This window comes from Arachis hypogaea, chromosome 14 (assembly GCF_003086295.3).
Source record: "Arachis hypogaea cultivar Tifrunner chromosome 14, arahy.Tifrunner.gnm2.J5K5, whole genome shotgun sequence".
NCBI classification, from domain to species: Eukaryota; Viridiplantae; Streptophyta; class Magnoliopsida; order Fabales; family Fabaceae; genus Arachis; species Arachis hypogaea.
In genome coordinates this window covers 142,948,853-142,963,107 of record NC_092049.1, presented here as the reverse complement: position 1 = coordinate 142,963,107, position 14,255 = coordinate 142,948,853, and the positions used below count along the sequence as shown (strand labels likewise).

At 33.6% G+C, this 14,255-nt stretch overlaps 1 protein-coding gene across 1 annotated transcript; it reads left to right on the top strand.

Moving 5' to 3' along the window:
• Positions 1–1,466: 1,466 nt before the first annotated feature.
• On the top strand, positions 1,467–3,105 carry LOC112798284 (galactolipase DONGLE, chloroplastic-like). Its single transcript, XM_025841541.2, has one exon. The coding sequence runs from the start codon at positions 1,519–1,521 to the stop codon at positions 2,935–2,937; it is 1,419 nt and encodes a 472-aa protein (XP_025697326.1). The 5' UTR covers positions 1,467–1,518; the 3' UTR covers positions 2,938–3,105.
• The last annotated feature ends 11,150 nt before the right edge of the window (positions 3,106–14,255 follow it).

Here is a 14,255-nt window from a genome sequence, read left to right as displayed (position 1 = left end):
GGAACACAAGAAACATAAAATAATATATATTAGGGTCCACATGATCGGAGTTAAATATTAATTTATTGGTCTCTCTTAATTTCTCACTCCACCACTATCTATAACCCAGCCGCAACACACAATTTTAAAACCCGACCCAACTCGTGCATAATACCCAACCGACCACATAAACAAAACCAAAATTAATATCCATTTTATAAAATGATTATGGAAAAGTATATAGAAATAATAAGTGATCAACCAAAAAGCAAACAATTTAACTAATTTATAATTATATTTAATTAATTTTATTTATTTTTAATTTATAATATTTAATATTAAGAGAAAAGGACAAATAGATCCCTGACCTTTTGTCCCGCGAACATTTTTGTCCCTGACCATTGAAAAATACTTTTAAATCCCTAACCTTCACAAAACTTGGACGGATCAGTCCCTCTGTCCAAATACCTCCGTCAGGGACTGATCCGTCTAAATGCCTCCGTCAGGGACTGATCTGTCCAAATTTTGTGAAGGTCAGGGACTTAAAAGTATTTTTCAATGGTTAAGGACGAAAATGTCCACGAGACAAAAGGTCAGGGACCTATTTGTCCTTTTCTCTAATATTAATTACTTCTCACCCCAAATTAAAATTCTGAATGATACGTTAGAGAAATAGGGACAGAAATTACGGAACTTCCAATAATCCCGATTCTTAGTATATAAAAAAATTTATAAAATATATAAAAGAACGTCCATTTAGTATGAAAAAAAAACATTCGGATACTTAATAGAAGAAACATCCTAATGTCTAGTATAAGCACTATCTACTTAGAAATTTTGGATTCACCCAGAGACATTTGGCTGGTTTTTTGCTGGTACCCTCTTGATTTCTAGCATTGTTGATTGATTATATATATCTATTATTGAAAAATTTATTTATTAATTCACGACAATATAATGAAGTATGAGTTATAATTAAAATAAAAAATACTAATGAGATGATGAATAAAATTTAAAAGTAGGCTTAAATAAATATATTTTTGTTAAATTTAGAAATTATAAATTTTCATTTTCATTGATAGATTAATAAATGCAGAAGTCTTATATTTAACTTTAACATGTCACCTGAACATTTATCTAAGTAAATTAATAGTAAAGATTAAGATGAATAATGTTTCAATATTATTGGATTCAAAATTTATAACTAAAACAGCAAAAATATTTTCTAAGGCTAAAAGTTTCATAATATTCTGAATATTTTTTGACAAAAATGAAGTGATTATTAATTGAAAAAAAATAGTTAGCCAGTTAGTCAGCGAAATGAAAAAAATAAAAATGTATTGGTGTATGTTAGAAATTGTTGCAAGAAGTACTTGGTCAAACCCTCGCCTAACATGCCTTTTGAGTCTGCTTTCACAGGGATTTCCATCCCCACTTGCATTGCTATAAAAGTCTCTGAATCACTCCCAATGGAATTCGTTGATCCAGAGAGCACAACACACAACACTTATTGTCTTGTCTCTCACCTTCCCTTCCACCATGGCTTCTGCCACTCATCCACCCAGCATCAACCACGTCACTTTCTCCCAAACCACTCTCCCCAAGTCTCACTCCTTTGGCCAGGTTTCACTCCCCATGCCCACCACCAACAACCGTCTTCACTCCTCCTCCTCCCTTGAAGCACAGGGATTCATAAACACACTTGTCTCCAACAACACAAACAAGCCAATCACTACTACTACTCTCTACAACTTGTGGAGAGAGGTTCAAGGGTGCAACGACTGGGAAAACCTACTTAACCCTTTGCATCCTCTCCTCCGTGAAGAGATCATTCGCTACGGCCAGTTCGTGAGGGCTTCTTACAAGGCCTTCGACTTGGATCCAACCTCCAAGAGATACCTCAACTGCAAGTACGGAAAGAAAACCATGTTGAAGCAGGTAGGCATGGCTGACTCTAGTGATCATGACTACCAAGTCACCAAGTACATCTACGCCACCCCTCCTCACATCAACATTATTCCTCCCTCCGCCCGCTGGATCGGCTACGTGGCGGTCTCCTCCGACGAATCCCTTCAAACGCTTGGAAGGAGGGACATAGTCATAACCTTCCGGGGAACAGTAACGAACCTGGAATGGATTTCCAACCTCATGAGCGCCCTAACTCCTGCCAATCTGGATCCGCAAGATCCGCGCCCGGATGTCCAAGTAGAGTCAGGCTTCCTCTCACTGTACACCTCCGAGGAGAGCGCCGCCAAGAAGTTCGGCCTCCAGAGCTGCAGAGAGCAGCTCCTCTCGGAGGTGTCGCGGTTGATGAGGAAGCACAAGGGAGAGAGCGTGAGCATAACCCTGGCTGGTCACAGCCTGGGTAGCGCTCTCGCTCTCTTGCTTGCCTACGACATAGCAGAGCTCGGACTCAACAACAGTAGTAACCGTCAGGAGGAGGTGCCCGTAACCGTTTTCTCCTTCGGGGGCCCCAGGGTTGGGAACCTGCAATTCAAGAAGAGGTGCGAGGAATTGGGAGTCAAAGTTCTGAGAATAGCGAACGTGAATGACCCCATCACGAAGCTGCCTGGGGTTGTGTTCAACGACGACAACCTGCCATGGAGTTGTTCCTGTTATGCCCATGTGGGCGTGGAACTGCTTCTTGATTTCTTCAACGTCCAAAACCCTTCTTGTGTGCATGACTTGGACACCTATATTCGCCTTGTTAGGAACCCCATCGTCAATAATAGTGATAGGGTTCAACAACAAGAACCTCTCATGAACCTTTTCATGGAGAAGGCAACACACTTGCTCTCCACCTCCCAAAATAACATAAACATCTTGCCCCAAGTCTTTTCCGCCGCAGCCAACCACCACCCTGCTTCTTGGCTAACTTCTCTTTCAAGAGACATTTTATTTTCATGCGCTGATGAACTGCTTTTTTTGGCCTTGTTCCTTTCTTCTTGCACTATTTAGTTAGTTAACTACACTACTTGCATGCTACCTATATATGTAAAATACTAAATATATGCTAGTGCATGTTTGCATGTATCATCATATATCATCCATATGTAAATCCTTGTAAATTATTGGAACGGATTAAATAATGAACTCCTCACTATATATATCATATGCTATTTTCCAGATACTTAACTCTTTTTGTTTCATCTGATCATTCTCATCATCAGTGCATTTTATAGCTTGTGTGTGTGTGTGAACTCTTTGAGTCCTGAGTTTTTTTAGTTACAATGTTGTTTAACTAACATAACAACATACTAGTTGGCTGCCGTCATATAAATATAATCAATCTATGTGAAAACTTATATTATATATAATTTTATATATTTTCCTCCTTCATCAATTCATTTCTGGTGATTATATACACTAGAAAATTGGCTAGTACATACCATTAAAGGATCCATTTATTCAGTGATTATATAAGATAGATGGTACCTTAGCTTTGAGATTCAACAAATTGAATGAGATAAGAAGAGAAGGAAAATGTATAACAGCATATATATTTGTCACTCCCTTCCTCAGCTTGTCATTCTGATCTCCATAGCCAATATAACTTAAACTCTTAATTATTAAAAGTTATTGTGATGAGGAAAGGGATATATAGAGGAGAAAGGAAAGGTATATATATAGGATTATATCTGGATACTGGGTTGAACTTGCCCTTTAAGAACCCTATTTCACACACACATGATTATATATATCATGAAGGAGATTTACCTTAATTGAGAGGGAAAAAAAAAAAAAACTAGATAGAATGTAACCTTTATAATTCTATATACTAAGTACTAATAATTAAGGGTTATGCTACGTGTACACCAAAATCAGCCACCAAATTAGCCATCAATATAAAATACATGTTGAAATACAAATACACATTGAAAATAAATTAAACCACGCATGTATTTATAAGAAGTGTTGCAACAATAATAACGATAGATAGATACGAGTTAACTCTAAAAACTGAAATAGTGAAATGTCCCTAACGTTTAATTTTGTGCTGGAAAAGTTTCTTTTTCCAACTTATGTTCCCTTGCTAGCTCCAATTCTAAGCGACAATGATGGACAAATATTGACCGAATCTCTCTTAGAAGAAAAAACATTACTGCTGTTTTATATATATGTCCATCCACGGAGCGATTATTTTGGACCTTAATTAATTAATTCATGAAGAGGGAATGGCCTGAATTATTGAAGGATTTTTAATTTGATTTCTACTCTCCAATACCATTTAAGCTTGAATTGCTTGCTTGTCCCTGTGTGATTTATTTTCACGAAAATGATCTGATATGATGATTAGGACGACAGCTAAGAACTTACTTTCTTGATTGCTTGTCCTATATGTTGAATGCTTTCAATTTCAACAGTTCTTATATTATCTTAACCACATGTTTCATGTCAATAAAATTTCAATCAAGTTTAATTTACTGTATGTAGTATAGCCAGATCCAATATATATAATTTCTTGCATCTATATATACCTGATATCTTAATTATGATTACGCAACATTTGTTGATCTGATCAAATACTACTCATGCATTCCATGTTGGAAAAACATGTTTGATTGTGTGCATGGTGCTCAGATACATGCCTGCGATTTGGTTAAAATGATACTCGCTGAAACCAATGTCAATGTTGGTTTTTTTTTTTTTCAACTTTTTCCCTAACAAGTAGCCATATGTTAGTCAAAGTTAATTAGTGCACAAATCCAATGCATATCCTTCAATTTTCCCCACTCCGGATAATTAAGAAGGTAAATTCTTCACTTCTAAAAAGAAAATAATAAAGAGGCGCATTGCATTTTAGGGGAAAAAAATGTAAAAGATCAGACTAATTTTTGTGATATGAAAAAGAATATTTTAAGTAATTTAATTTAATGATAATTATCGTATAAAAACTAAAAGACTAATTTTTTTGTGAGTTTTATGATACTTACAATTTTTACATATTTTATTTTCATAAAAGAATGGACCCGTAAAAAATATATCGTTCAATATTAAGATTTAGACAATTTAAACAAAATATTTGTAGATAACATAAAAATATATCGTTAACAATTTTTTTATATTTTATTATTAATTTTTTGATATTAATATATATTATTTTAATATTAAATAAAATCTTAATAAAATTATTTTTCAATGTAAATAAATATTTATTGTTATAAATATTAACAATAGTAAAATTTTTTTATTTAATGTTAAAATAATATATATTGATATAAAAAAATTAATAGTAAACTATAAAAATAATTGTTAACAAAAATTTTGGTAAAATTATAATTTAATAATTAAAAAATTATTGAAGGATATCTTAAAAAAAATAATTTAATTATTAATTAAAAAAATATTTTGGTAAAATATAATTTAATTAATAAAAAATAATTTATTAAAGAGTATTTTATTTAGCAAAATTTAATGACAAAAAAATAAAATTTTTGCTAAAGAGTATTTTTATAAAAAATAATTTATTTTTTTTAAAAATAGATAAAGTTAATATTAGATAACACAAAAAAATTTAAAATAGATTAAAATAAGATTTTTTAAAAGTTATAAAAAAAATATATATATTTCATAAATAGAAAAGAAAGGAATATCATTTTAGTATCTCGTAGAGAATAATAATGGTATTTTCTCTATTTTTTATCAAACAAAACACCAATATCACCTATGTACAGAACCAGTTGTTGGGTATTGTGAAACTCACAAGACATCACATAAAAGAGAATATATAGCTCTCTAGTTATATAGAAGAATGTCTATATATAACAGTAGTAATCAAAATGGGAAAATTTTATTTTCTCAAAACTATAATACTGTTTTATCCACAGAGAGTAAATACATGTCATTTTGAACGTGAAAAGTGTCGCTTGCAGGTATGATAACAAACACCTGGAACATCCCCAACCGTGGTCGGAAAGACGACCGCACTTCATTTCTTGACCAAGCTTTGAAATTTTGACTAATAATAGCCAAACATTTTTTGTTACTATATCTCTCTATTCAACCCATCAAAAATTAATTTGTCACATTTTCATTTAAGAATTTATCAATTGATTAATAAATTTTTGTATATACAAGATAAAATTATCCGTAATATTTATTTAAGTTGACAAATAATTTATCACTTTATGCCAGAATTTCATTCATATTTAAATTTTAACTAATAACGGCCAAACTTTTGAGAATATATGCTGCATTTACTAAAAAAATTAGGAAAAATATAGGTAATCAATAATATTTTTGAATAATGTGTGAATAATGTAAATTAATAGAGTTAAAAAAATAAATCAATCTTAAATTTAAGGAAAAGTATAGGTCTCTAAATTTAATTAATAGCATTAAATTAGAGTATAATGTATTCTTATTTGATTGGTGGTTGTTCATGTTGTTTAAGATAGTCATTATTTACCTAACACTCTCCAAAAATTATTCATAAATTTGATAAAAGATTAAATCTGTATGTGAACAATAAAAGATACCAAATTAAATAGTTTTCATAATTAAATATAAAAAAAGTTAAGAGACACACTTTTTTTTATCAATTTTAGTTCGCATTTAATTAGTATAGTATTTTTGTATAATAATATAATAGATGATATATTTAGATTTTATATATAAAGAATTTATCTATCTTGTGTTTTAAGAATATATATTAAGATTATAAATTAAAAAAAAAAATACTTAAAATATAAAAAATTTAAAATCTTTTATTCATAGAAACCTTATCATATATGCATGTGCTATATATATATATATAAAATGTAGACTAAAATAATAAGATTTGTTGATCTTCTAACACTACACAAAATAAATGAATCATGAACGTACCTATGCATTCTGCATGTATATATAGCATATTACCATGCATGCATGGAAGTGATAGCAGCTTGCAGCCCTAAATTGAGAAAAGCAGAGATCAGATCATTATGGAAGTGTGAATGACTTCATCTAAAGATGCAATTAATAATACTACTTGTTTCTGTGTGGACAACGGCTCCAAAGCATAGCTTATCTCACTTAACGTTTGAACTTACCTTTCTTTGGACGGTATAAAGTATATGTCGGCTTCTCAAAAAGAGTGACGGTGGATATCTATAAAGGCACTCCAATCTTTAAATTAGAATAAATATCAGATGATGGAGATGACATTCAGAGTAAATAATGTATCTTTTTTTTATTTTTAGGTTTTTATATTTAAAGTTGTTGTGCTATAGGCGGTTACCCACGTTTTTGATTTGTCTAGGATATTGGCCTGATTTTGTGGTGAGTGTATCGGGGTGGTGTTTTAACTTCGTGTGAATAAGTTCGTTAGGAGAATAAATTCATTTTGATTTATTTGGCATGTGTTAATTGATTTGGATTCCGATTTATAGGTATAACTGATCGGACTATAACTAATGAATCACAGCCCCTAAACTTGACCTATAAAATTTTTTAATTGGATAGATTGAGCTTTCGACCTATAATTCAGAATCTAAATATCGGTCCAAAGCTCAACTTGTGAATTTGAAAAATTAGGAAAAAAGGTGAGACAGATTTTTGGCAGCAATGTTTTGGACAAATAGGTAGGTTGGGGTATAAAATACGAATTGTTTTTTTTTTTTTAGAAAAGGAATGTGTAAATTTTTTGCCTGCAAAGTATATAAATAAATTAAAATCTTGGAAATAGTAAGCAAAATAATTGAAAAGACGTGTAATGAATGCCCTTGGGAGATGTATGCAGTTATTACTAATGTATGCAGTTACATACTCTGATCACGATTGACGGTCCTGATTGATTAGAGTATTGGTTTTTCATTTGGGGTGTTGATTTGGTGAGTTAGTAGATATGATTTTGTAATCGTGGTGTAAAATTTTGGAGTTATAGTTTTTCTTTGTGGTTAGCTATCCATTGAAGTTTTCAAAGATTTTTAAAGATGAATAAAAAAGGTTAATGTATTTTGATTTGTTGTTTGTGTAGTGTAATTGTTGCTCGTTGTGGTTTAAAAAATGGAAAAGGAAAAGGGTAATAAAGGGAGAAGGGAAATCAAAAGGGAATAGGAGAGGAAAAAGAATAACAGATGGGGAGGAGGAAGATAAAATTGTTGAGGAAGTTTTTGTTTGGGACCCAAATAATCCATTTTCGTGGGTTGCAAATTCTGTCAAGGAATGAGTTTCTGTACGTAGTATATTCCAATTAGGTGCATCGTCTACTTGGGTTAGAGAGGGTGAAGCTTTGAAAATTAAATTTTTACTGTGTAATGTTGTTGATCATGTATATCATAGGAGTGATGGATTTGATTTCTTCTTTATGTATATCTGTGTACTCGTTGAGCTTGGTGTTAGATTCTCATTTTCAGAGTTGGAGCATGGTGTATTGATGCAGTTAAAATGTGTACCGTCGCAATTGTATCTTAACTCATGGACATTTGTGAGAAGGTTTGAAGTATTGATGGCTCATTTGAAGATTGAACCTTCGTTGGAAGTGTTTTTTGCACTATTCCAGGCTAAAGGTGTGAAATGGGGAGGTTGGTTGAACCTGGCTAGTGCGTCGAGCCGAGTTATATTTAGTTTATATAAGTCGTCATTTAAGGGGTTTAAGTCGATATATATAAAGGTAAGTGTTGTTGAGAATGAGTTTCCATGGTATGTAGATGAGTGTTTGCTAGAAAAATTTCCGTTATATTGGTGTCCTAGGCCTCGACAAATGTTGGGTATGGAGAGGATGGAGTATAGGAATAAAATGGTGGTGGAGTTTCTGGTGAATAATATTTCGTTTTCAAAATTGTTGTCTGTTGCAGTGTTGCTTGAGTGGGAAACGGATAGGGACGCAGTGTCTGAGTATATATATAACATAAGAATATTTTCAAGTATACTTTTTATGAATGTGGTGTGTGATATATGCTTTTTTGTCTGTTTTCCAATAGCCTGCGTGCCTTTTTTAGGACTAAGAATGTGGCCAGGGAGGGATCTACACGTAATGTGAAAACTGATGGAGGTGCTGAGGTGAATCAGTTGTCGCCGGCGAAGAAGGTTAATTATAAGAGGAAAAGGGGGGGGGGGGAATGATAACAAGAGTAAGGTGGTAGATTTGACCGAGGACAAGTTTGCTGGGAAAGAGGTCGATCTGAACCAAGTGAAAAAGTTTACCGGACACGGGTAAAAGGGTGATGAAGACCTTACATCGTTGGGGAGTGAGCACTTTCCGTTGACACTGGTGGCTAATGAATACGGTCAGAGCACTGCCGATGTGAAGCTCGTCCATGATGTTGGTGATGCCGGTGCTGCGCAATATTTGCAGGTAACTATAGTATTTATAGGATTTTGTTTTTTATTGACTTTGGTTTGTATTATTTGTATTAGGTATTTATTGTTGTATTTCATAGGTGATGGGGCTCGACTGATGTCCATTGGCCGTACTCAAAAGCTGAAACATACTAGGGATACTTTTGACAAAGCCAGCATGGATCAGATTGTGCAAGAGAATATAGAGAAAAGTAATAAGATCCGAGAAGCATTGGAACAAGTTAAGGTGTTAGAGGAGAAGATGAAATTGTTTGATAAAAGGGAGAAAAAATTAAAGAAGGAGAAAACAAGTATGGAAGCTAGGGTAGTTGTATTAGGTGTGGATAAAAAAGAGTTGGAGAATGGCAAGGAGGACCACGGCCTAGAAATGTTTGTTGCCGGGTTTGAAAGAGTTATGGAGCAGGTGAGGTTTTTGGCTTCAGAAATGGATTTGTCTGCAATGAATCTGTGCAAAGTTGTTGTGGGTGGGGAGCTGATAGAAGATGAGGACCAAGATGAAGAAGGGTAGGGTGAGAACCCTGGTGCACCATGAGATCGGATTGAAAAAATAGGTTGTTTTAGGTTGTTTTTAATTTTCTTATTTTGACATTTTGGAAAACTGATGGCTTGAGTGTAACTCAGCCAAATACTGTTTAACTGTTAGTTTGTTTAATCTTAACTTGGTTTTTGGTTAGACATGTCAAAGCAGTGTTTTTCTATAGTGTATGTTAATATGCATTTTGAAAAATTAGTTGGTATTTTGAATGATAATGTTTTTAATAATCTGTTTCGTATGCGTAGGTGTCTAATTTTGCTATATACACGTGACTGACTACCTTGGTTTCGATAATTATTGTGTGAGTTTGAGAATATGACAATTGTTGATTGATTCTTATGGAAAGTTTTGGATTGTTATAAGTCATTATTGGACGTTGAGTGTCATTATCCTATGACATATAAAGCGGTTTAATGAATTAAAAATGCAACAAGAGTCTTGTTGAGATAAAGAATTGTACTATTAGATAGTGAAAAAACCTTCATAATTTGGAGGTGTGAGAGGTGTGCCTCATTAAAATCTCTCCATAAAAATCTAACCAAGGGATAAATTTTGGTAGTAGGAAAAAGAGTACATCACCTGTTTCGACTTATAGACTTAACTATAATGAAACTTTAAAGACAAGATATTCCAAGTACTTGGGAGGTCATTGCCTTCTAAAGTTTGTACTTTATATGCTCTGCATTCTATAACTTTATGTATGCGAAAAGGGTCTTCCCAGTTGGCACTTAGTTTCCCATGACCTGGTGATTTTCGGGTTTTTCTAAGGACGAGGTCTCCTTTGTGGAATGATCTCGACTTGATTCTTTTGTTATACTTCCGATCTATAGCAAGTTGAGTTGCACGTTGTTGGATTAGTGTTTTGTCTCTAATTTCTTCTACTAGGTCGAGCTCGGTTGCTCTTAGCTCGGTATTTTCATCGTCAGTGATACTTTGTGTTTGGTTGGATTGATGTGATATTTTGACCCGTATCATGGCATCACAACCACATACTAGTCGGAAAGGAGTCTCTTTAGTTCATGGTTGGTTTGAGGATTCAGGTTTGCCAAGGCAGGTAAATCTTCCGAGTTATAAACTGCTTGTACATATTGTTGGCTGGTTTGCTTTGAAATGTTTGCTTTAAGACTTGCGTTATAGCATTGTTTGGCCTCCTTTTGATCGGCATGGATGGTGACAATTTTATTGTCCTGTGAGGAAAACTTAATGCACAAATATAAAGTAGAAACAATAGCATGAAAAGCAATTAAAGAAAGTCTGCCTAGAATGATATTATATGAGTTTTTACAGTCCACAACCAAGTATTGAACATGTAGAGTTTTACAATTAGGATAGTTGCCTAATGTCATTTGTAACTATATATAACCTTGGATTGGAACGTGCTCACCTGAGAAACCTACCAATTCTCCTGTTGATGGTTGGAGAGCTTTGTCACTTAGTTTCATTCTTTGGTATGTGGAATAAAAAAGTACATCAGCGCTGTTGTCTGGGTAAATGAGGACTTTTTTTGTAGTGAGATAACTACGGAATCATCCAAGTTTTTGTCTATTGCTTTGTGTAGGTTGGTTCAGAATCAGTAACTAACATCATGGTCCTATAGGTCCTTTTTATGGCCGAATTGTTACATTTGCCACCTGTGAAAACACCAGAAATACAGTTAATAATTATGCGAGGTGGGTTAGGGTTTTCGTCTACCTCATTTTCTTTGTCTCTATGATTGTCATTTGATTTGGAGTGTTGGCCAAGATTTTCTGCAGTTCGCCGATGTCCTCGGCTGTCAATGTATTTGTCTAACAACCCTTGGCGAGCTAGCTTTTCGAGGAGGACTTTTTCTATAACATAGTCGGTCGTGGTATGTCCGTATTTTTTATGGAAGGAGCAATACTTGGACTTATCTACTATCACTGATCTTGATACATCCCTGCTTTGTTTGGAGGTTTGATCAATTTTGAATGTAAGATGTCTTTGATAATGTCCTCTCTTTTGGTGTTGAAAGGGGTGTACGTATCAAATTTTGGCATTAGTTTGAAAGGCTTTTGATCTGTTTTATTGCTCGGAAACTTGTTCCGCTTTTCCTCCTCCCTATTAGGGTTAAGCCTTTGTGCTTTTTGGATTTGTTAGAGCTTTTCTATCTCAATTTAGCTTGTTGCCTTTTCTCGAAACTCAGCTAGCGTCTTTGGTTTTATCACGACTATAGTCTCTTGGAATTTTTCAGAGCGGAGTTTACTTTTCATGGCGTACAGGTGGACTTTTGGGTTGAGATTAAGTATCTCCATGGTTGCCTTGGCAAACTTTGTCATATAGTCTTTAAGGCTTTTGTGTTGTTCTTACTTTATAGTGCTGAGATAATCTGAATCATGCACATAAATATTTGATAAATGCAACAAAGTTGTTGACGAAGAAGTCGGTCAACTCGTCAAAACTTGATACAGAACCTGCAGATAAATTAGAAAACCAGATCAAGACAGTACCATCTAAAAAGGTAGGGAATGTTCGGCATAGTATTGAATCGGATGCACTGTTCATAAACAGCATCGAGTATAACTTGGTGACATGTATGTTGGGATCGCATATTCCTTCATAAGGTTTTAGTGCCATTGGTACGGTGAAATTTTTGGGCATCTGAAAGTCCATGATATCTTTTGAAAATGGATTGGTCCTCTTCACCAATGGCTTCATGGAGGTTGTTATGATAGGCTTAGCTTCTGATGTATGCTCTTCCTTGTGATCTTTGTTCTCAGGGTTTTTGTGTTCTCCCCCTTTGCTTCGGCTATTTTGCCGCTGATTCAATAGGTCGACCATTCGTTGATTTTCCAGTCGCAGGGACTCGTTGATGGCCAATAGCTCAGTCTGCGTTGGGGGAGGTGTAAGAACCAGAGTAACTGCTTTAATAAAATAATAATTTAATTGTTCGAAATAGGTTCAAAAATATAGAAATGATATTTTAAAAATAAAAGGTGAAATTTGAATTCAATGAATTTTTTGAGTGAAAAAATGTATCTTTTACGAAAATTTTTTGCAAAAATGCGTACGGACACTTAAGCCGACAATATTGGCTCTAGTCTGACCGGTACCACGTATTGAGAAAAATAAGATTTTGAAAATTGAATTTATTATTTTGAAAGGACAAAAATAATTTAAAATTTAAAACCGGGAGCTAATCTTAAAGGTTTTAGCCCAAAGTGGGCCAAACAGACCTAAAATGCTAACGGGTTAAACTGGGCCCAAGCCCAACATATATAAACCTCTTTCAATGAGCATTCAGCTCATTCTTGCCCTAATTTTGTGAAGGGAGAAGATAAGAGAAGTTACTATTTATCTTCTCCTTCATTTGGCCATAACTTGAGCTACAAAGCTCCAATTGACGAGTCGTTTACGGCTACGCAAAGTTCTCGCTGAGCCCGTCATTTCTAACTAAGGTTTGTAAGTAGGAACTCAAAAATCGCACTCCATTTTCCTGCCCTAATTTTTTGCATTTTTACATTTGGTTTTTGAGTGGATTTTATTATTTTGTTTGTTTAAGAGTGATCTAGCATTGGAATATTGTTGGTTTTACCCTTAATCTCGTTGGATAAAGTAAGGTCTCACTAAAACCTTGTGTTTAATTATTTTTGTGAATCCTAGGTTTGATATTGGTATGTTGTATGATGTTAGATTGAGTTTTGATGTTTGTTGGAGTTGGTTTGAGACTTTTGGATCGAGCTTGGTGGCTTCGTTTTGGTGTTTGGTGTATTTTGGGAATCGGTCAAGGTATGGTTTCAGTTTCCTTTATGTAATATGTAATGTTTTTGGATACTTAGATTAGTTGACCTTACGATAGGATTGAATGATACTGGTGTATGATTAAATATATGTGAATTTATGTTTGATGATGAAGAGGATGATATAGAGTGTTGGAATGTGTGATATATGAATTATGATGAATATATGATGAATATTGATGTTGAATTTGATTATGATGAGTGATAATAAATATTGATGATGAGTTGAGGACATTGGGTTTTGATATTGTAGTTGATGTTGGTATTGAATGATAGTGAATAATGTATATGAAGAGTTATATTGTGTGAAAATTGTTGAGGTTGAGCTATTGATTATAAATTGTGGATTTTGTTGAATTGTATAGAAAGAAGTGGAAGAGAATGAGTGAAATAGGTGTTCAATTAAGAAAAATACTATAAAATGGTAAATTGATGTAGGAGGTAGTGTTTTATGATATTTGGGTATGCTTTGAGTTGTTTTGGATTTGGAAGTTTTGGAAAACTAGAGAATTGTCACTTTTGGTAAAAATCCATTTTTGGTAAACTTTGGCGAATCATAACTTGAACATCAGTTTTTAAAATTAGTTGAAATTTATTTTAAATTAAAGATGATTTAAAGAGATTTAAAATGATATAAAGTTTGAGGAAAATAGAGTTTAGTAGAAGAAGTTATGAACGTTTAAATTTTGGTGTTTAAA

Bases quoted from the DNA above. Each gene is read 5' to 3' on its own strand.
- LOC112798284 (XM_025841541.2), top strand. From the start codon at position 1,519: ATGGCTTCTGCCACTCATCCACCCAGCATCAACCACGTCACTTTCTCC.